Genomic DNA, 22,396 nt, shown 5'->3' on the forward strand with positions numbered 1-22,396 from the left:
CAAGGAAAAATCCAATCCCCTTTTGAATACCCTGACTGAACCTGCCTCCAATACCCTCTGAGATTAGGTGCAAATGTTCCAGCTTTACACACTCAGATGCAATTTTAATCACTGACATTAAAAAAAATCAAAAGTTTTCAGATAAAATGTTTTGAGAGAGTTTTCATTTTGTGAAGTCTGACTGCATTGAACTTCTACAGCTCGGAACTGAAAACTACATTAGCAAATTGACAACACATTATAGTTAGGAAATAAAAGTATCTTGTTATACATCTCTCATGGTACTTATTTTCTTTTAATTGAACAGCTGTGGCAATAAGCTGAAATTTCTCCAGTTATTTTGGTGAGAATTTGATTGGGGTGTTCTCTCAATTGGCTGCTAACTTAGAGTCACAGGGGTTTACAGCATGAAACAGGTCCTGGTTTTAGTGTTCTCTACCTTTGGGAAAAGACATTGACTATCTAGCTGATCTATGCCCCTCATTATTTTATAGACCTCTATAAGATCACCCCTTAGCCTCCAACGTTCCAGAGAAAAAAGTCCCAGGCTATTCAGCCTCTCAACTCAATCCATCAAGTTCTGGTTGCACCCTGGTAAATCTTTTCTGCACACTTTCTAGTTTAATAATATACTTTCTATAATAGAGTGACCAGAATTGTACACAGTGTGGCCTTACCAATGTCTTGTACAACTTCAACAAAACATTCCAACTCCCGCATTCAATGTTGTGACTGATGAAACCAAGCATGCTGAATGCAGAACTTCAGCAGAACACTGGTGGAAATTCCTTTACAGATGAATCCAGAGTTCTGACTGAAGATCTGCCTAAGTTATAGGAACTTAGAGTGAACACCCAAGGAAGTTCCATTAAATTTGTCTTGTAATGAATTAGGGGAGTGATGCACAGTGAAATAAGCCTCCCAACAGTCCATTCCACAAAACGGATAATGACAGAAGGAAGACTTTTCCAGAAATTGAACCAATTGTAAAACTCCACACAACGTCTGTCAAGCCCTTTTCAACTGTTTTGCTAACCTGTCACTGCAAGTAACTTGCTCTACGAACTTTGGTACTTAAGTATTGTATTACATTTGTGTATAACATAGGATTAGAGTTTGTGCAAGTTCACATATTATAGAAAGCAAATCTTTCAGTACCTCCCTCTCTGCCTCTTTTAACTGAGACTCTTTTTCTTTGACTCGCATCACAAACATTTGTCTCATTTCTTCTTCTTTTCTCTGAAGCTCACCAAGAAATTCATTCCTCTTTGCTTCATATGTTTCTTGAAGGCTGCAAAAAAGTATTAACTAATTATTTTTAGAAATTCTGGGCATTGATGTCAAAGTTACAATTGTGCTGATTTGAAAATTTCAGAACTCAAGGTTATTTCATGAATTGAAGACTTTTCATGGATCACATCCATTCAATTGTTGCAAAATTAAATAACTATTAGGATTGGCAACATTATTTCTACGGTTAGTATACTGAGAAAAAACATTTTCTGCAATAAAGATTGATTTTCATCTGGTAATTGACTGACTTTAAGATGTTAGGATCATCAGTGAATCAATAAGTTTGGGTCTGCCACACACAAACACGTTTTAAAAATCTGAAAGATGGCAATAGAATCAGAAACAAATAATAGTATGAACTCTAGTTGCAAGCAAAATCAGTTTAAAAACATGCACACATCCTAATCAGCTAGTAAAACATATTATATTCTACATGACAGCAATATCATTTATTACCTTTTCCATGCAGGATTACGTCATTTAAACATGGAAGTCAATCGTTATACAGAAATACAGTTTGTTAAATATTAAATTTGTTTAACTGGATTAAAAAAATGTTCAGTAGTCAAAAGTTTGTGAAAATTTACTACTGTTGCTTGAAATTGCACAGGCTGAAACTTGCAATTTTCATTAAGTGAGTTAGATGAACAATGAATGAATTTAAATTTGATGATTAGGAAAGCTTTCAACATATGACAGGCTCCAAAATATTCGTCTCTTATGGAATTTTGTTATATGCTGAGACAAGCAAGAACAAAAAAAATTGGTTATATATTAGCACCGTCATGTGGAATATAATAAACTTGACCAGCTGATGGTTAAGATGTGTGCATGTTTTAAGTCATAATTTTGCTTGTAACTAGTTTACATTATTAGTTGTCTCAAATTTTGTTAACTGCCATCCTTAAGACAATGATTTTTAAACTTATATATGTAGCAGACTCTCAAAATTGACTGACTGTTGCCCCTAACTTCTTAAAGTCTGTAATTTAGTAAATGATAATCACTCTCATTGTAGAAAATGCTTTTTTAAGAATGCTAATTACAGAAATAATGTTGCCAAAGGGGATACTGACAGAAACACAACATTTTTCATTCATTTGGTGAAGAGAAAGGATCTTTAGGATAACCAGATTCAATGTAGTCACCTTGATGCTCGAAATTGAGAGGTTGTAACCGAAGAAAAATGATCAAACTAAATGAAATTATTTTTGTTTCCTTGATGCCAATATTGACATTACCAGGTTTCTCTTAGATAGAGTCATAGAGGTTTACAGCATGGAAACAAGCCCTTTGGCCCAACTTGTCCAAGTCTCCCTTTTTTTAAACCCCTAAGCCAATCCCAATTGCCTGCTTTTGGCCACTATCCCTCTATACCCACCATACCCATGTAACTACTTAAATGCTTTTTAAAAGACAAAAAAATTGTACCCGCCTCTACTAACACCTCTGGCAGCTTGTTCCAGACACTCAGCACCCTCTGAAGAAATTGTTCCTCTGGACACTTTTGTATCTCTCCCCTCTCACCTTTGCCCTCTAGTTTTAGACTCCCCTACCTTTGGGAAAAAATATTGTCTAACTAACTGATCTGTGCCCCTTATTATTTTATAGGTCTCTACAAAATCACCCCTCACCCCTCCTAAGCTCTAGAGAAAAAAAGTCCCAGTCTATCCAGCCTCTCCTTATAACTCAATCCATCAAGTCCCGATACAGCAAAGGAACATAACATTCATACTGAAGCCACTATTCCCCACTAGAGACCAAATAATCCACGATGCATTCTTCAAGTAAAAGAAATGGTTATTGTCCAATAGAAATTGCCAACTAGCTACAAATGCCACCACAGGTCATTCTTGCTACATGCACTAATTTCAGTAGCAGACACCTTGCACACATTTGCTCGTTGATAAAATATACTACTTGTGTATTTATTTCTTATCATTAAATTGGTATTGTGGAATCTTTTTACGTACCTAAAGACATTATTCTATTATTCATCACTTATCAAGACAGAATGAACTAGAAGTAAAGTTTATGCATACTGTTCTTTGTCATACTATTTGAGCAACAATATGCAAAGATATTAAAGCACTCATGCATACCCCGTGTCAATCTCAAAATGACCTATCACATCTTATGATAAGAAGTTGCACAGGTCTTGCATCAAATCACAGCTCATGGGTTCAAGCCCTATTCCATAACTTGAGTAAATAATCTTGGTTGATAATGCAACAATAGGGCGCCTGCAGTGTCAGGAGTGCCATCTTTCAGATGAGAAAAAAAATCAACAGATCATGCACCTCAGCCTCTGTTGCAGTTTGCTGTACATTAATCGGCTGCCATGTTCCCTTACATTGCAATGACAAATACGCTTTAAAATTACTTAATTGCATATAAAGCACTTGGGATGCCCTGAGGTCACAAAAGCCCAAAAGTCTTTTCCTTCAAGAATAGAAGTTTTTGCCCCTTAATATTCTGGCCAGTATTTATTGTATAGTCAGCATAAATGACAAATTAAGCACTTTGAATTATCAGTGAGATATTACTGTGCGCACTTTGACTTCTAAATTTCCCTGCATTACAATAGCAACTACTTGTCAAAAATAACTAATTTGCTGACGAGTACTTTGTGGTCTCCTTCAGCACTATAAAAACGTAAATTCTCCCCTCATTTACACTAGATCAAAGGAAAGAAAAAAGAAGAATTAATGGAAGTTTTAGCAGTTAGAAGAGTTTGGAGAAAATAAATAGAGCTAGACTTCCACCTTGACACTTTTGTTTGTCTTGGCTTATCCCAGTGAAAACAATCTTTGGGCCATCTGTCTTGTGTTTGCTTTCACTGTGCACTGCTTTGTTGTCCCATTAACATATTCTGCTCTTACCTTTATGCCACTATCAGCACTCCTTTAATCTTCATCTCGTGTCCAATGACAGCTTTGTTGGTCTCACCCTGGCTCCAACCTATCACTGTCCTTCTATTCTGCCCCACCTCCTCCACCCACATCCCCCCTCCCCCCACACCACAAATCAAATAATCCATTACATTTCTACCCTCTTTAGTTCTGATGAAGAGTTATATGGATTCAAAATGTTAACTCTGCTTCTCTTTCCACAGATGCTGCTGGACCTGCTGAGTTTATCCAGCATTGCATGTTTTTATTTAAGACTTCCATCTGGCTCAGCAGTGATGAGGGATCATCAGCAAAAGTTGACAAAAAAAGAGGGGAGGCTGGAGAGATATCTTTACACAGCAAATGAGGCGGCAGGGACCAGAGCACCTTTTCGAGCAAAAGCTGCACGTTCAAAGCAGAGGAAAATACAAGGTTATTTTGTACCTGACTGGCTTGTTATTTGGATCTGTATCTTTGAATCCCATCTCTTCTAACTTGCAGCGACGATACAGCTCATAATGCCGTGTGTGGGTCTGCTCTCTCAAGTCTTCCATATTCACACAAACAAGCATCTCTCGCAGCTTCACAAAGTCACTGTGATTTTCATTTTCAACTGAGATAAATTTGAACAAGTCATTTTATTTATGCATCTTGAAAATAAGCTGTACACTAGTGGGCATAAAATTTAAAACTTGCATATCCCTTAAATTTCAAAAAAATCTCACTGCCATGCCAAAGATGAGACTTTAGTGCACAAAAGCTGCGGGTGGTAACATTATTGAACCTGTTGGGCATTAGAAGCTTTCTAAAGAGCCATTAATGACACTCTAATGACAAGCCAAGCTGATCAATTAATAGGTGATTATTCCTAACCCCAGCAAATTTAGCTCAAATGTACTTTTATTCAACTTTATTTTTTGAGGCAAGGAGGCACCCTTACTGTACCAAAATACCTGCATCATGCAACATAGATTCCTTTTGATCACCTTGGATCTGCAACATCTTAAATGTTTTAATGTCAAAGATAGAGATTACAAGTGCAATCAAGGTTAAACTACTTCCAAGGAAAATCACAGCACTTGCTGACTTGTCTAAGGGTTTGAATTCAATCTTGCCAATACTAACATCACAGGTAAAGAAAGGAGGTTTACTGTATGGAACATGTCTTGCGCAATCTCTTAATTCTGCAAAAGTGACAGAGGAAGAAAATTCTTCCTTAAAGTTCAGAGATTTGGGGAAAAGAATCAGGACTTAATCACCCATTGGCAAGTTGTTGAGAAAGAGCACAGTTTGCAAATAATAGCTGTGAGAAAATGATGACAGATTGCACATAACATTCAAGAAACATCATCACTCATTATTAACCAGTTGGAAGGATTAGCTTGAAGTGTCTGGCAGACTGATGTAGCTGTCTCAACTTGCCTCCTAATCCTTGTTGGGCAGTCCAAAACAATTTCAGAAAACAGAACAATGTTTCATATTGCAAGGAAGCAACAGTTCAACAGCAACTCATTGATGCTACTGACAATTCCACACCCCAGATACACACAATTCCCTAATGCCCCAGGCAGGAAATTGTTAACTATGCATCAGTACGTTGCAGAAAATGCTTTCCCCCTAATACTGTGATATCGACAGTTGCAGTCTAAATTGCAAGATAACATCAGTCCAGATGCTAACTTTAGTACAATAAAGGGTTTAAAATGGTATCCTCACAATTGCCAAAATTGTAAATCAAGATAGATTGACAAAGCATAAAGACTGTCTCAGAATTCTGGCTCAAGCAATTCACACATGTAGGCCAAAGCAAAACTGAAAGATCCTTGTTCACAAAGCCCACTTTGAAATCCTTTTTGTAAGAAGAGCTCACAAATGTAAGCCTTTTCAACAAACACAACCTATTCAAGATTATTTCAATTTAGAACTATTGGCTAGGCATAAACAAACGGGAGTTGTGTCATAAATACTGATTATTTCTGTCATCAGTATCCAAGAGTAGGTAGTCCTTACATCTAACATTTAAGCAAAAATAGAAAGCCACCCACCAATTAAAAAGATACTCTACATCTTAGGTTTCTGAAATATAAACAGAAATTGCTGGAAATAATCAGCAGGCCAAGAAATGTCTGTGGAGACAGGTAGAATATAATTTTATGAAAGCAAAATTGCGGATGCTAGAATCTGAAACCAAGAGAAAACACTGGAAAATCTCAGAAGGTTGGCAGCATCTGTAAGGAGAGAGAAGAGTTGACGTTGAGTCCAGATGACCTTTTGCCAAAGCTAAAAGGCATAGAAAGTGGGGAATATTTATACTATAAAAGATGGGGGAATGAATGATGAGCCATAGCTGCAGAAACAAGGGGAAAGGCTGCTCATGGCAGTCCATAGAGAGAATAGAAGATGTGAATGGCCAAATGGCAGAGAGGCTGAAATCAGTGGGTAAGCTGTGACAGATGAAGGTGTGGGGGGAGGGGGGAGGTGGGAGAGAGAGGTAAAATTGAGAAAAGGGCAGAAAGGGGAATCAAAGGGGGAGAAAAGGTAAGGAAGGGGGGGATAAAATAGACTAGATGATTGCTTTGTTGAGCACATTCACTCACTCCAAGACTGATGCACAGCGGTAGCAGGGTGTACCATCTACAAAATACATTGCAGGAACTCACCAAGGTTCCTTCGATATTACTTTCCAAATCTATGAACACTATATCTAGAAAGACAAGGGCAGTAGGTGCATGTGAATGCCACCACTTGAAATTTCCCTTCCAGATAACACTCCTAACTTGAAAATATATCCTTATTACTTCACCGTTGCTGGATCAAAATCTCTAATAGCACCTGTGAAAAGTGTGCCTACACCATATGGACTGCGACAATTCAAAACAGCAGCTCAGCATCATGTTTTCAAGGCAATTAGTAATGGCAATAAATGCTGTCCAAGCCAGCAATACTCACATCCCCCTTGAAAGAATAAAAACAGACAAAAAGGCAACCAATCACTCCACGAATACATTCAAGAGGCAATTTTATCCTGCTGCAATAGCCAAATAAAAACTACACAAAAATTGCTCTGAAATCAAATAGATCTTTCTGCCATCATAGCCACATCTTCAGGGGATTCCATTTGCTTTGGAAGGCAACTGATTGCAGAGGAGAAACTTAGAAAACAAAACTTTTAAAAGGGGCAAAATTCAGTTCATTTTTGACACAACTTTCCATCTTCTTACAACTCAAAGATTTGATGAATGGGTGATTTGATTCAATATTAAGTATTGTCAGATTCCATATTACAGCCTGTACCCAGATGACATGTGTTAATGGGATAAATGGTTAAACCATTACAGACTAATGTCTTTTTTCCTTTTGGGCTAATGTTCCAATAGTTAAAAAGGTGGTTAGAAATAAGAACATAAGAAATAGGAGCAGGAGTAGGCCATCTAGCCCCTCGAGCCTGCCCCGCCATTCAATAAGATCATGGCTGATCTGTCGTGGCTCAGTTCCACATTCCTGCCCTCTCCCCATAACCCTTAATCCCCTTGCCTATCAAAAACCTATCTACCCGCGTCTTAAATATATTTAGCGAGGCAGCCTCCACCACTTCAACAGGCAGAGAATTCCAGAGATTCACCACCCTTTGAGTGAAGAAGTTCCTCCTCAACTCCATTCTAAACCACCCCCCCTTTATCTTGAGGCTGTGCCCTCTAGTCCGACTGTCCTATGAGCGGGAAGAGCCTCTCCACCTCTATCCTATCCATCCCATTCATCATCTTATATGTCTCAATGAGATCTCCCCTCATTCTTCTAAACTCTAACGAGTACAAGCCTAGTTTATTCAGCCTCTCCTCATAGCTCAACCCCCTCAACTCCGGTATCAGCCTAGTAAACCTCCTCTGCACTCCCTCCAAGGCCAAAATATCCTTGCACAAGTGCGGCGACCAAAACTGCACACAGTACTCCAGCTGCGGCCTCACCAGTGCCCTATACAGCTGCAGCAAGACCTCCCTACTTTTATATTCAATCCCCCTCGCTATGAAGGCCAGCATCCCATTTGCCTTCCCGACCACCTCCTGCACCTGCAAGCTGGGTTTTTGCGACTCATGCACAAGGACCCCCGAGGTCCCTCTGCACCGTCGCATGCTGCAGTTTTTCGCCAAGTAATAGTCCTTCCTACCATTATTCCTACCAAAGTGGACAACCTCACATTTGCCAACATTAAATTCCATTTGCCAGTTCCTGGCCCATTCGCCCAGCCTATCTAGATCCTTCTGCAGACTCTCCACAGCCTCCACACAATTTGCCGTTCCACCAATCTTGGTGTCATCAGCAAATTTCGACACCATACACTCGGTTCCCTCCTCCAGATCATCTATATAAATGGTAAATAGCTGAGGCCCCAGCACCGACCCCTGGGGCACTCCACTAGTCACCAACTGCCAATCCGAATAGCACCCATTGACCCCCACTCTCTGCCTCCTATTTGACAGCCAATCCTCTATCCACGCTAACACCCTACCCCCAACTCCATGCCCCCTGACCTTCTGTAATAACTTCTTGTGAGGCACCTTATCAAACGCCTTCTGAAAATCAAGAAACACCACATCCACTGGCTCTCCTCTATCCACCGCCCTAGACACATCCTCATAGAACTCCAATAAATTCGTCAGACACGACTTCCCCTTAAAACCGTGCTGCGTCTGCTCCATCAAACAATTCTCCTCAAGATGCCTTGCTATTTTCTCCTTGATCACGGATTCTAACATTTTACCTACAACAGACGTTAAACTAACCGGCCTATAATTCCCTGCCTTTTGCCTGCCACCCTTCTTAAACAATGGCGTAACATTAGCCGTTTTCCAATCTTCCCGGAATCCAGCGATGTTTGGAAAATAATCACCAAGGCATCCACTATCACCTCCGCCATTTCCTTCAGAACCCTCGGATGCATTCCATCCGGTCCTGGGGACTTGTCCACAATCAGTCCCTCCAGTCTGTCGAGCACCACCTCTCTAGTAACAATGTCATTTAGGCCCTCCACTCCTACCATCTTTCCATCGCTAACACCCGGCAAATTATTCACGTCCTCCTCCGTGAAGGCCGAAACAAAAAAGTTATTCAAGGCCTCAGCCATTTCCCCATCCCCTACTACTAAGTCCCCCCTCTCATCCTCTAAGGGTCCAACGTTCACCCTAGCCAGCCTCTTCCTTTTTATATATTTATAAAAACTCTTGCTATCCTTTTTTATATTAAGCGCTAGCCCAGCTTCATAGTTTATCCTACCCTTCTTTATCAACTTCGTCATTCTTTGTCGACATTTAAACCTCTCCCAATCCTCTTCTCGCCCACTACTCTTAGCTACTTAGCTAAATAGGAGTGATGCTAATAAAGGGCCAAAAAGAGGTTTACAGATGGAGGTAGAGGGGTTTGGCAGAATTACCAAATAACTACTTTTCATCTGTCTATCAAGGAAGATACTACCCAAATAATAGAGAAAGTTGAAGTGGTTGAGACAATGGATGGTTAAAACTGACAGAAAATGAGTTATTAGAAAATTTGGCCATACTTAAAGTTGATAAAAGTTTAGAGAACTGGATCAGGTGCAACTGAGGATATGGACAGAAGCAAGCATGGAAACTATGGAAATACTGGCATAATCTCCCAATCTTTATCAGGTACAGGGTGGTGCCGGAGAATTGCAAATGTTACAGCTGTGTTCAAAAAGAAGTGCAAGAGAAAGCCCAACAACTGCAGGCCAGCCAGTTTACCTTAGGTAATGGGACAATTTTTAGAAACAATAATCCGGGACAAAACTAACAGTTGCCTGGACATGTGCAGATTAATTAAGGAAAGTCAACATGGATTTACAGGAGAATCGTACTTAAAATAATGGACTGTTTTGAGAAGTCAACAGTCACATTGCCCTCATTAGTTCTGATGTGGTGAAATAGATTTCCAAACATGCCATGATAGACTTGAATTTTGCTGACAAATCTATGTTATACAACTCTGCTGCACATTTTGAACAGTTCTTTTAAACATTTTCCATTATTTACCACCATTGCTTTTAGTCCATTTATTCCTTTAATCATCTCTCCCCTAATAATTATGTAATTGGCTTTGTTTTTAAGTTTAAGATGCCAATTTGGGACTGGTGCATCAGCTCACTTCGCTTAACAAGGAATGCAATTGTATTATGATCACTTATTTTCCCTGTGGAGGATACTTTCACTTAACTAATTAAACTCATCTCATCACATGATACTAAATACAAAAAAGCCTATCCCTAGTTAGTTCCACAACACACACTTGCAAGAAACTAGAAGGAAATAATTCTACAAACTATTGGTCAAATTGATTTGTTCAGTCTACAATATGATTAAAAATGCACCATGATTATTACATTGCCTTTGTTACAAGTTCCAATTATTTCCTTTAACTCTGTCCAATGATTAGTCAAGAATGGTGCTGCAGCGTGGCGACCTTTTGCGCGCTGTGCCCATCATGTCCTCTAATTCTATACTTTTAAACTGTACTCTAACCTTTATGAATTTTCTAACAGTACTCCAACGCAATCTTACAGATTTGGCAATCTACGGGACTGTGAAGCTTCCCTGCTGCAATCAGACTTTTGAATGGAGCTACTTTAAATTAAGTTGATCTTTCTCTACATCCTAGCCAAGACTGCAATACTACATTCTGCACCAATACCTTTCCTTCCCCACAAATGGTATGCTTTCTCTGTATAGTGCACAAGAAACAATACTTTTCATTATGTGATAATATAAATCAAAACAAATAACTACTGTTAGCAGGCCTACAAACTACTCCCACCAAAGTTCTGTCTCTTACTTTTCTAATATCAACCCATATGGATTCTACTTCACAATCTTTTGCGTCAAAATTTTTTCTTACTGATGTCCTTACGTCATTATTTACTATCAGAGCAACTTTTTTATTCTGCCGGTCTTCTCAAAACATCTACTCTAAATGTTTATTTCTCAACCTTGGTCAACTTGTAACTATGGGGGCGATTCTCTCAAAAGCGAATTGGTGGGAAAACTGTTCTAAATCATGACTGTTTTTTCAGCACAGTTCAGACCTGAATCCCTCCCACACTATGCATTGTGGAGATCACAATCATGGATCTCATTAAAAACCCTGGGGATGGAGGTTATTCGCGCTGGGGTTTGAGAGCTCTGGAATTCTGTGCGTGCGCAGTAGCTCCAATCGCAATTTCCCCATTTGCTAGCCAGCTCAATTGCTGGCCAGCCTGGGACCACCGCAATACTACCCCTCCAGCCTGCTTCACGGCCCGAGCGCAGCCCCCACAACAATTCCCGGGCCAACCCTAAACCACCGATCAGCCCCCACCCCACTCCCTCACCCTCCCAGGGTCAGACCTCTAAACCCCTCCCACCCCCCAGACACTTCCTGGGGTCAGATCACTCCCATTCCCACCCCGCAACCAATCACTGGCCTCCCTTCAGACCAGGCTGATCCCAATGCAGAGTGGCCAGAGTGGCAGCAGGACCCCCAAACCCCGCACCCCTTGGCACTGTTTGATGTCTGGTGAGTAATACCAAGGTGCCTCTGGCTATGTGTACTTTGCTGCTTGGGCAGTACCAGGAGGCACAGGCTGCACTGACAGGGTGCCCATGCCCAGGGCCATCCCCTGCCGCCCAAGCCCGAGGGGCCCCGAATGCCCCCCTCACTCTGGTGGGGTCTCCTGCTAGTTTCCCGAACATGAGAAGCTACTCTAAATCCCACCAGAATGAAGTATTCCTGGCGGGTGGGAGATGCTATTGGGCCTGGCAAGTTCCGTGCATTTAAAAATACATTTTAATTATACTTAAAACATATTCAAATGACTTACCTCACTTCCAGCTGGTTTTCTGCACGTTCCCGATGGTGCCATTTTCTTCTGAGGGATGCATGCACGTTGTAAAAGCTCATAAGGAACCTGTGAAATGGCCGACATGCACATCTCCCGACCTGACAGAAAAGTTGCAGGTCGCAATGGGAGAATTGGGCCCTATATCTCGAGTCATTTATGGCAATTAGATGCAAATCATGTCATTAGCTCAGGTAGCTCAAAACATATATTCTGCTTTCTAATTTGCATTCACTTGTTCTTCTACTCCCATCCAAAATGAAAACTAACATAAATCGTAACGTAGTTAAACAAAGTTAAATAATTGGTGAAGCAATTAGCTTCTCCTTCCTTCCAATTTTTTTTATTATTGTAATTTTCTTTTCTGTCCAAGAAACACTGACATTGAAACACAGAAGATAGGAGGGGGAGAGGCGGCCATTTGGTCCCCACTCCACCATTCATCACGATCATCCAACTCAATAGTCTAAGCCTGCTTTCTCACCTTGTACAACTCCCCATGGATACTGCCGAGCTTTAACCATTTTGTTCCCAACTTTCACTTCCTCTGTACTTCCAATTACAGCGAATGGCAGATGACCCTAAATTTCAAGGCACATAGCAAAATCCATTCTAGTTAGCTGCATAGAAAAATCTGATATTTTGTGTGGATTCAGAATGATAGACACTTAAAACCAATTTTAAAAGGAAGTAACTTGTTCCAACATTCATTATTGCAGAACAATGCAACAATATGGCTAAAGTTTAATAGAAATATTAAAATATAAATTACTTTCAACTACTTAAACTATAATTTGACAAATGCTGCTCTTCAAGCAGTCAAGTTAATCAATCCCAGAAGTGGCTAGATATACCTGTGCCATCTAGTTAAATTATTAAAATTTCTCTCAACTTCAGTCCAAATACTCAGAACGATTAGGGGTTTTATTCAATGGTTGATTCACTTTAATTCAATGTGGCTTTATACACTAATACAATTTGCATCAACATACTTACATTCATGGTTGAATTAATTTTTGCAACGGTTTCATCATCTATCGGAAATTGATAGATCTGTACCCCATTGCTAACCAGTTCACTCATTATTTTGATTTTAAATTTATGAAGTTCATTTTTGGCGATAGTGTCTGCCTTTGCAATAACTGGAATGATGTTCACCTGTGCAAAAACAAATACAGAATTCACCACCTTAAGATACTATCTGAAGTTAGAATTCATGAAGTTCTATTGTGCAGGAGGAGGCCTTAAGCCCATCAAGTTTGCAACAACCCTGCAATAGAGCATTTTACCCAGACCCTCCCCTCTAATTTATCCCCGTAACCTCACGCATTTATCCCGCTAATCCCAACACATCTTGGGACATTAAGGGGCAATTTTGAAATGGTCAATCCAACTAACCTACACATCTTTGGACAATTCAGCAAGCTTATTGGCAAATTAAGCAACATAACAAAAGTAATCTCAGCTGTGCAAAATCTCAAGTAGGTACAGTTGCTTATATATTAGTCTTCATAGCATTCAAAGCTTCACTCCCATGAAATCTTACTAACCAATGCTAGCGTTAATGTGAAAAAAATACAACACGGAACCTAGCTATGGTTTTAAAATGTGTTGTTTCTATTTTCATTTTAGGTTTATGCAATCTCTCAAATAGGTACATCTTTTTTGCACTTTCTCCACTTTGCTTCTATATAAATCTGAGAATGCTGTGATCTACTGACTTCAGAACAAGTTTGAATATCTGAATTATCAGATCAGTTTCTACTTGCTGCATGTGCGCGCGCGCATATGCTGAGGAGTTGCGAGTATAAATTTCTCCAATGCTTTGATATCCTTTTTGGAGTAATATCTGCTCTCCATTAAGGTGCAGTCTAATAGTTAATTAGACACATCCTCACTTTTGTATTCAGCCATTGACAAACTCAATTTGCACTACTTTTAGCTGTTTCATCATGTACTGCTACATTTAGTAGTTTATGTACTTTAATTACTTTACAAGGGCCTCCTTAACCTTCCCACCAAAGTCATCATCCCACACTTTGCTATATTTAGAACATAATACATTTATTTGCCCACTCAGCCAGGTTGTTTGTCTTGTATAGTGAGCTAGTAAATAGTAAATGTGATGTGAGTGGTTAGTCAGATGTGACCTATTGAATCTACCTGAAATTTTTCAGGAAATTAACGGCATGGCAGATTGTAGGGAATCTACAAAGTAGTTCATTCGGACTTCCACAAAGCACTTGACAACATTCCGTACAAGAGATAATTAACAAAAGCTGAAATGTGCAGAATTGGAGGTAATTTTGTGGAAAAGGCAACAAATGGTTGGGAAGTTGGAGATTATAGGGATTTCCCAAATATTCTTTGATTGACAGGTTGTAGCAAGTGGCGTTCTCCAGCGTCTGTACTGAGGCCTCAGTTTTTCATATACAAAAATGATTTGGATGAAGGAATATAGAAGTGTACCCACGTTTGTGAATGACAGCACATTAGAAGGCTCAGCAAATTGTGTAAATGGAAATATTTTCTTATAAAAGAGACATAGGATCAAAAAAAATATTTTGAGACACACTAGAGTTTATGGAAATGATTTAGATGTCCATGAATCACTAAAAACTAAGGGCAGGATTTTTCAGATAGGGTGTTTCCTAACCTGGCCACCCAAAGAGTTGGCCCTGCTGATAACAGCAGCCCCAGCAGCCTTTGGCAACCCAGTAGTGTTAAATGGCTGGAATCAAAGCTTCAATCCTCACTTGGATACAGAGACATTGCCTCAGAGAGCTGCCAGCCAATTAGACTGACAAATAACTCTGTAGTTCCGGCATCCCCAATGTTAGCAGTGGCCAGTAATGGGACTACAAGCAGTGTCCAGATTATAAATCTGAGTCCAAGACCAGCTAAGTGTGTGGGGACAGGAAATGGAGCTGAAGCCTTGTGGGTGTAGGATTAGGGATACCCAATGTAGAAAATGGAACCTTGAAGGAAATGGTCCCCCCATGCACCCCCACCGCCGGTCCAAGTAGAGTGACCAGCCAGGCTTTTCCCCTGCCCCAAACTCCTCCTGCCAGTCTCAAAAGTAAGACAGGGCAGGAAGCAGCTCTTAATGGCCACAAGAGTAAAACCCTTGGCCTTTCCAACCCCACAAAAAAAGAAATTGCAGACAGGTCAAGAATGGCCAGGAGGGTAGTGGAAGACCAACTCGGGAATTTTACTGACTTCCTTGCCTGCAAACCCACTGGTTGGAATGCATAAAATTTTGCCCTAATATACTGGTATTAAAAAGTATTTTAAAAGGCTAATAAAACTTTGGCCCTACTCAAACGTTAACCCCTTGAGGGAAGTAGTGTTAGGGCTTTTAGCTGGCATTAAAACCGATAAATCTCCAGGGCCCGATTGCATTTATCCTAGGCTGCTTAGGGAGGCGAGGGATGAGATTGCTGGGCCTCTGACGCGAATCTTTGTCTCTTCTTTGGACACAGGTGAGGTCCCAGAGTACTGGAGGATAGCGAACGTGGTACCGTTGTTTAAAAAGGGGAGAAGGGATAGCCTGGGTAACTATAGGCTGGTGAGCTTAACATCAGTGGTAGGTAAGTTGATGGAGAGGATTCTTAGGGATAGGATGTATGCGCACTTAGAGTGTTGTGATCTGATTAAGGATACGCAGCATGGCTTTGTAAAGGGGAAGTCTTGCCTTACGAGTCTGGTAGAATTCTTTGAGGTGACAAAAACGGTCGACGAAGGACGAGCCGTTGATGTCATCTATATGGATTTCAGTAAGGCATTTGACAAAGTCCCTCATGGTAGGTTGGTACAGAAGATTAAATCTCATGGGATATGTGGTCAGGTATCTAGATGGGTAGAGAACTGGCTTGCAAAGAGCAGTCAGAGAGTAGTAGTGAAGGGGTCCTTTTCTAGCTGGAGGTCTGTCACTAGTGGTGTGCCGCAGGGCTCAGTACTGGGACCTCTTCTCTTTGTAGTGTATATAAATGATTTGGAAGAGGGAGTAGGTGGTGTGATCAGCAAATCTGCTGATTTCACCAAGATGGCTGGATTGGCAGGCAGTGAGGAGCAGTGTCTGGCAATACAGCAGGATATTGATAGGCTGGTTGATTGGGCAGATACATGGCAAATGGAGTTTAATCCAGATAAATATGAGGTGATGCATTTTGGCCGGAATAATGTAGGGGGGAGTTATATGGTAAAGGGAAAGCCCGTAAGGAGTATAGAATCGCAGCGAGACCTGGGGGTGCAAGTGCACAAGTCTTTGAAGGTGGCAGTGCAAGTGGAGAGTGTGGTGAAGAAGGCCTATGGTATGTTAGCCTTTATATGAAGGGGTAGAGAATATAAGAGCTGGAGTCTAATGTTGCAGTTGTACAGAACGTTGGTTAGGCCGCATTTGGAGTACTGCGTCCAGTTCTGGTCGCCTTACTACCGGAAGGACGTGGAGACTCTGGAGAGAGTGCAGAGGAGGTTTACCAGGATGTTGCCTGGTATGGAAGGACTGGGGTATGAGGAAAGATTGAAGAAATTGGGGCTCTTTTCTCTTGAAAGACGCAGACTGAGGGGGGATCTAATTGAGGTATATAAGATTATGAAGGGTATAGATAGAGTAAACAGAGGTAAGCTATTTCCTATAATAGAGACACATAAGTCAAGGGGCCATGGACTACAGGAGCAGGAGCAGGAGGAGGAGCAGGAGGGATATTAGAGGGAGGTTTTTCACCAAGGGTAGTGGGGGTATGGAATGCTCTGCCAAGTAAGGTGGTGGAGGCAAACACGTTAGAGTCATTTAAGAGTAACTTAGACAGGCACATGACTAGGTTGGAGATGGGTGGATATAGGAGATTGTTTTAAATAAGGGTCATTAGCATTGGGGCGTCCCTGGTAATTAACTGGATATGGTACAATAATGTTTTTTCTCTTTTCATTCACAGGTTTTCAGTTGGTCTGCCTCGTGTCCAACAAGGGGCATACACACGATGGGTCGTACTGGGGCTGCTCTTGGTTGTTCGGGATTGGCCTAGTGCTTCATGTCGTTAGTGTGTGCCTAAACTGGACCAGATACTGAGCAAGACGACAGCTCAGTGACTATCGCTGTGCAGACACATGGATTTGGGCCGGTGTCTGTGGGAGTTTGCGCATTCTCCCTGTGCTTGTGTGGGTTTCCTCCCACACCCCAAAGATGTGCTGTTAGGCTGATTGGCAGGGATAAATTGTCCCTAAATCAGATTCCCTCAATCTGGATGGCCATAAAACATTAGACAGGGGTCGTGGGTGGAGAGGGGGACTGGTGATGTTGAGATGGCGGCGCGAGCTCGTTGGGCCGAAGGGCCTGTTTCCCGGGCTGATTTTTTGTTCTTTGAGATGAAGTGCTGCTTAAATTTGTTTACAGCCTTAGCTAGACCCTACGTGAAGTACTCCTTTCAGTAATATACTATTTCATTTTAGCCAAAAATGATCACTCTTTTACAAAAAGTTAGATTTCTAGAAATTTTAATGGCCTAAGTTTAAAGTACTGGATTTCTCCCTTCTACCCTTGAGCAAATTTCAAAACTCCACAAAAGTTATACAAAATAAATGTATTTAAATACGAATTACAATTCTTAACAGGAATTTACACTGTTTTCTTCTAACACAATTCTGAAATCTAAGATGAAGCTTAAACTCAATTAAGTGAAATGCACATATGAAATCTGAATCCTGGTGGCAGCTAGGATAAAAGTATTCATTACAGCTCCTGTCATCACAGCACATCAGGCAACATTAGCCTTTTATTAATGTATCTGGGTGGCACTATCACATTTAGGAAACTTTCAAATTTGAAGTTTAGGTAGCTGAATAACGAATTAGCTTTGAGGTTATTAAATCTAGCTTTGACGTTATTAAATCTAACTAAATGTTAAACTTGCTTTGGTAATTAAACAGTTCAAACCCAGTGGGGAATGGGGTTTGAAAAATCTAATGGGAGCTGGGTCTCCGCCCATTCCATTCTCCGTCCTCCAACCTTCTATTTTCTTCCCCCCTCTCTCCAAGGCACAAGTCTGGTGGGAAAAGCCAGCAAGGCAGCTGGCAGGTTGCTCTTCACTTGTCCCGCACAAGAAAACACTGACATAAAAGTCATAAAATTCTACCCAATATCTTGGGAGGTCCAACAGAACTTCGCTTTCTAGCTGCCTAAAGCAAGAGAGGCAAGGCAGACAGGAGTTTTGCCAATATAATTCTGCAAAGCAGCAAAGCCCAGGAATACATAATATTAAACATAACATGCAGGAAAAAGGTAAAAAGTCATTTGTTAATATTAAACATGACAACCCGTGGTTAGTGGGAAATGTGTCAATTTCATTATTTTTGCATTACACCAAGGCAATCATCAATGTAATTAAATTTACTGGTCACAACTGTTGCTCTGTATATCCATACACAGTGAAATAAACCATTGAGCTGCCTTTGAAGATTGTAGTGTGTTCACAAATGATACATATATCCAGAGAACAGCACAAGGAAACTAATTTTAAACACATCATACAAATAGAAATGGATATAGTATGCAGGCATATCAAATAATTAGGAAAGCTGCCATTGTTTATTGAGGGGGAAATTGATTACAAAAGTAGGATTCAGTTGCTTGGGGTACTGATGAAACTTCATCTGGAATACTGGGTACAATATTGGTCTCATTTTAGGAAAGGTGCAAATGTATTTGAAGCAGCTCAGAGAAAGGTTTAGTAGACCAACATCTGGAATGAGTAGGTTGTCTTATGACAAAAGGTCAAACAGGTTAGCCTTGTGTTCATGTCAGTTTAGAAGGGTAAGAAGCAACTTAATTGAAACCTTTAAGATCCAAAGGGGTCAGGCTAGACGCAGACAGAATGTTTTCTCTTGGAAAAGAATCTATAATTAAGGGTTACTCATTTAAGGCAAGAGATGAGGAGAATTTTTTCTGAGGGTCATGAGTTTTAAGAACTCACTCCTCAAGGCAGTGGAAATGGAGTAGTTGAATATTTTTAAGGCAGCACTGGACAAGATACATGATTAACAAGGGAGTGAAAGGTTATGGAGGGTACACAGGAATGTGGAGTTGGGGTTGCAATTTAGATCAGCCATGGTCTTATTGAATGGTGGAGTAGGCTCCAAAGATTGTGTAGCCTACTTCTGCTTCTAATTTGTATGTTTGTATGATCAATGAGTCTCTGACACCTAGAACACTTGTGGTTAATTGATACCAATGAACCATATCCAGATTTGTAATAGGTATGATAAAACCAAAATGGTACAAGACAGTTTTATTATCGTTAAGTCAAAACGTGAGTTTTTACAATTCTTTACATTATTTTAAGCAGTTAAGAAAATAACATCTTAAATTTTCAATCATCCTTTGTTAAAGGATGTAATAATCCCAGCACACAAAATAAATATCCACTTTCCTTCCTTAGCAAGGATCCTACCTAACAACAAAATATTTAGGTCTTACATCATTACTTAAAGACACAATGATAAAATGGCCATTCCAAATGAAGCCAGTTTCCATGGTTGTAAAATTGATTTGTCGGTCACTTTATCAGATGGAAGTATTTCAATTATAGAGCTAGCAACTATTAATGGATACATTTTTAAACCCTAAATGGCTTCAATGACCCAATTCAATGCATCATACAAATGACAGCACCTCCAACAGGGCAGTAATTTTAAGTAATTCACTTTTATGCTCAAATGGGACATGAATTGACAACCAGAGGCAGTGTGTTACCAGCAGGATTCTGTAATCAATTTTCCAATTCTTTGTACTGCAAAGGAAATACGCTCACAAGAAGTGTGAAAAATAAATGAGTAACACAAGAGCTTTAATTTCAAATGATGAACAAGAATTTCATCCTAACAGCACCTTATTCTTGAAAGCTAAATTTGACCTACCTTGCTATCCAGCTTTTTCATGGTCACTAAATCTAGTGACTTAAGAGAATGGCCAGTGGGAGAAATGAAGTACAGACAGACATGGATACGGGAATCATGATAATTGTGCAATGAACGTTTAATCTTCAACTCTTCTTGCAGATAGGCCTCAAACTGTGCATCAATGTAGTCAATGATAGGCTTATAGCTATGAAAACCCAAAAGTAAACAAGTGAAATACAGGACACTGAATACCAATGAAAATCTGAATATATAGATTATAACTCGTTCATTGCTATAGCTTGCCACTTGGGCATTTTGGATTAGATGGTACAACTGGTAAAATATTATCATTTGATCACTGGGACTTTAACTTAGTACATAAATCAGTGGTATAGCCAACTACTCACACTGACAGTAGGTGCCAAAGGTGTCTCATTTTCTAGTAGTCACACTTCTAATTAGTACAAAACTTTTTTAAATGGAGTACAGATTGAGTTAAGTGTCAAATTATCCTTGATTGTGGCCAACAGTTAATATATCTGAAGTCTCATTTTCAAGTATGGTTAAAACTTTGATTTAAATCAAGGATTTCAGTGAAAACAAAAGGTGCATAATTACAAATCTCTTGTGCTTAATTAAATAGGGCATCTAACATAAATGTATTACAAACTGATTTACCAGGCCAGGAGGTGAAGAAGAGTGAGGAGAAGTGGTCGACCAACAAAGGAAGAAAAACGAGTATGGTGCTGGAAGGAAAAGGTTGTTTTGACTTGGAAGAATACTGATTGTGGGGTTGGGATTGAAATGAAAAAGACCGTTTTTCAACATTTAATTTCTTTAATCACGTATTTTAAATGCACACGTCTGGGGTGGAGTTCGGATACATATCATTCAACAAGGCAAATATAGTCTAAGGAGTAGGAAGGGAAGACTTCCTATACGAATGTAAAATGTAGATGTTTAGGTGATCCTAGTGTTGCAATGACAGATACTGACTAGGATACAAATAGGTAAAAAAAGTGCTAAACAGATGTTAGCAAGTCAAGATGGGATGTATTTTGTGTTGCTGAGGAAAGCTAGAATGGATGCAGCAGAAGTTCAGACTATAATCTTTTACTACTCCTTTGATGTGGAATTGGTGCCCAAAGACTAGAAAATTGCAAATGTTACAACCCTGTTCAAAACATGGGAGAAACATAAACATAGCAACTTTAGTTCAAGCAATCAAATATCAACAGTAGGAAAACTATGAGACCCATTGTCATGGCTAAAACTAATTCTCACTTTGAGCAGCATGGAATAAAAAATTTATAACTTTTTAATCACCTGGAATGACAAGGGTAGCAGACGCATGGCCACACCACCACCTACAAGCCACAGCATGGAACTATTTTGCCATAAAACCCACCTGGTTTACTAATGTCCTTGAGGGAAGGAAATCTGTCAACCTTAGGCAGTCTGGCCTACATGTGACTCCAGACCCACAGCAATGTGGTTGACTCATAAATGTCCTGAAATTGCAGTTAGGGATGGGCAACAAATGCTGGCCTAACCAACAACACTCAAATCTCAAATGATTTAAAAAAACTTGAATTCCTTTAGTGCCACAAGAAATACAAACACTGTAGGCACCCTTCACTAGATGGACTGCAACAGTTCAAGAAGGCAGCTCACCTCCACCTTCAAGAGTATTTAGAGATGAACAAAAATGCTGGCCTTCCGCATGTAAAAGTGAAAAACGAACAGCCAGTACAAATTTGTTAGAGACAAAGCTTGTCTGATTCGCTGATTGAGTTTTTTGAAGGGACAGAGGGTATTGATAAAGGTTGTGCAGTGGATGTCATATATAAAGCCCTTCAAACAACTTAGACCTATTGAAAAAAATAGAAGCATACGGAATTAGAGGGACAGTGATGTTTCGCTTACACGATTAACCAACAATTGAGGGGGTGTGCGGTTCCTCCGAGGGCCAAATATTGCATTTTCTATACATATATGACTTCGACATTGAACTATTTAAAGGTTTACAGATTACACAAATAAAGCAACAGTGAATTGCTCTGAAAACATCTAATTTCATAATTCAGAGAATCATAGAATCCCTACAGTGCAGGAGACCATTCTGCTTATTGAGCCTGTACCGAGGTTTTGTTGCAGCTGTATAAAAGGTGCTGGTGAGGCCACCTGGATTGTTGTGTACAGTTTTGGTCTCCTTAGTTGAGAAAGGACATACTGGCACTGGAGGGGTTGCAGAGGAGATTCACTAGGTCGATTCCGAAGTTGAGAGGGTTGGCTTATGAGGAGAGACCGAGTCGACTGGGGTTATATTCATTGGAATCCAGAAGAATGAGGTGAGATCCTATAGTAACATAAGATTATGGAGGGAATAGATAAAATAGAAACAGAGAAGTTGTTTTCACTGGCAGGTGAAACT

The 22,396-nt window shown here is 40.1% G+C and overlaps 1 protein-coding gene across 1 annotated transcript in view; it reads right to left on the reverse strand.

The window, feature by feature from the left end:
* The window catches only part of septin10 (septin 10), a 54,494-nt gene that overhangs the window by 7,748 nt on the left and 24,350 nt on the right, over positions 1–22,396 (reverse strand). The window contains exons 4-8 of the mRNA XM_080197203.1: positions 19,981–20,167; positions 13,063–13,224; positions 12,551–12,647; positions 4,629–4,797; positions 1,159–1,291 (exon numbers count right to left, since the gene is read on the reverse strand). Coding sequence (XP_080053329.1) covers positions 1,159–1,291; positions 4,629–4,797; positions 12,551–12,647; positions 13,063–13,224; positions 19,981–20,167 — 748 coding nt within the window. The remainder of the gene's footprint in view (positions 1–1,158; positions 1,292–4,628; positions 4,798–12,550; positions 12,648–13,062; positions 13,225–19,980; positions 20,168–22,396) is intronic.

This window comes from Carcharhinus amblyrhynchos, chromosome 10 (genome assembly GCF_965287045.1).
Source record: "Carcharhinus amblyrhynchos chromosome 10, sCarAmb.v2.hapA, whole genome shotgun sequence".
NCBI classification, from domain to species: Eukaryota; Metazoa; Chordata; class Chondrichthyes; order Carcharhiniformes; family Carcharhinidae; genus Carcharhinus; species Carcharhinus amblyrhynchos.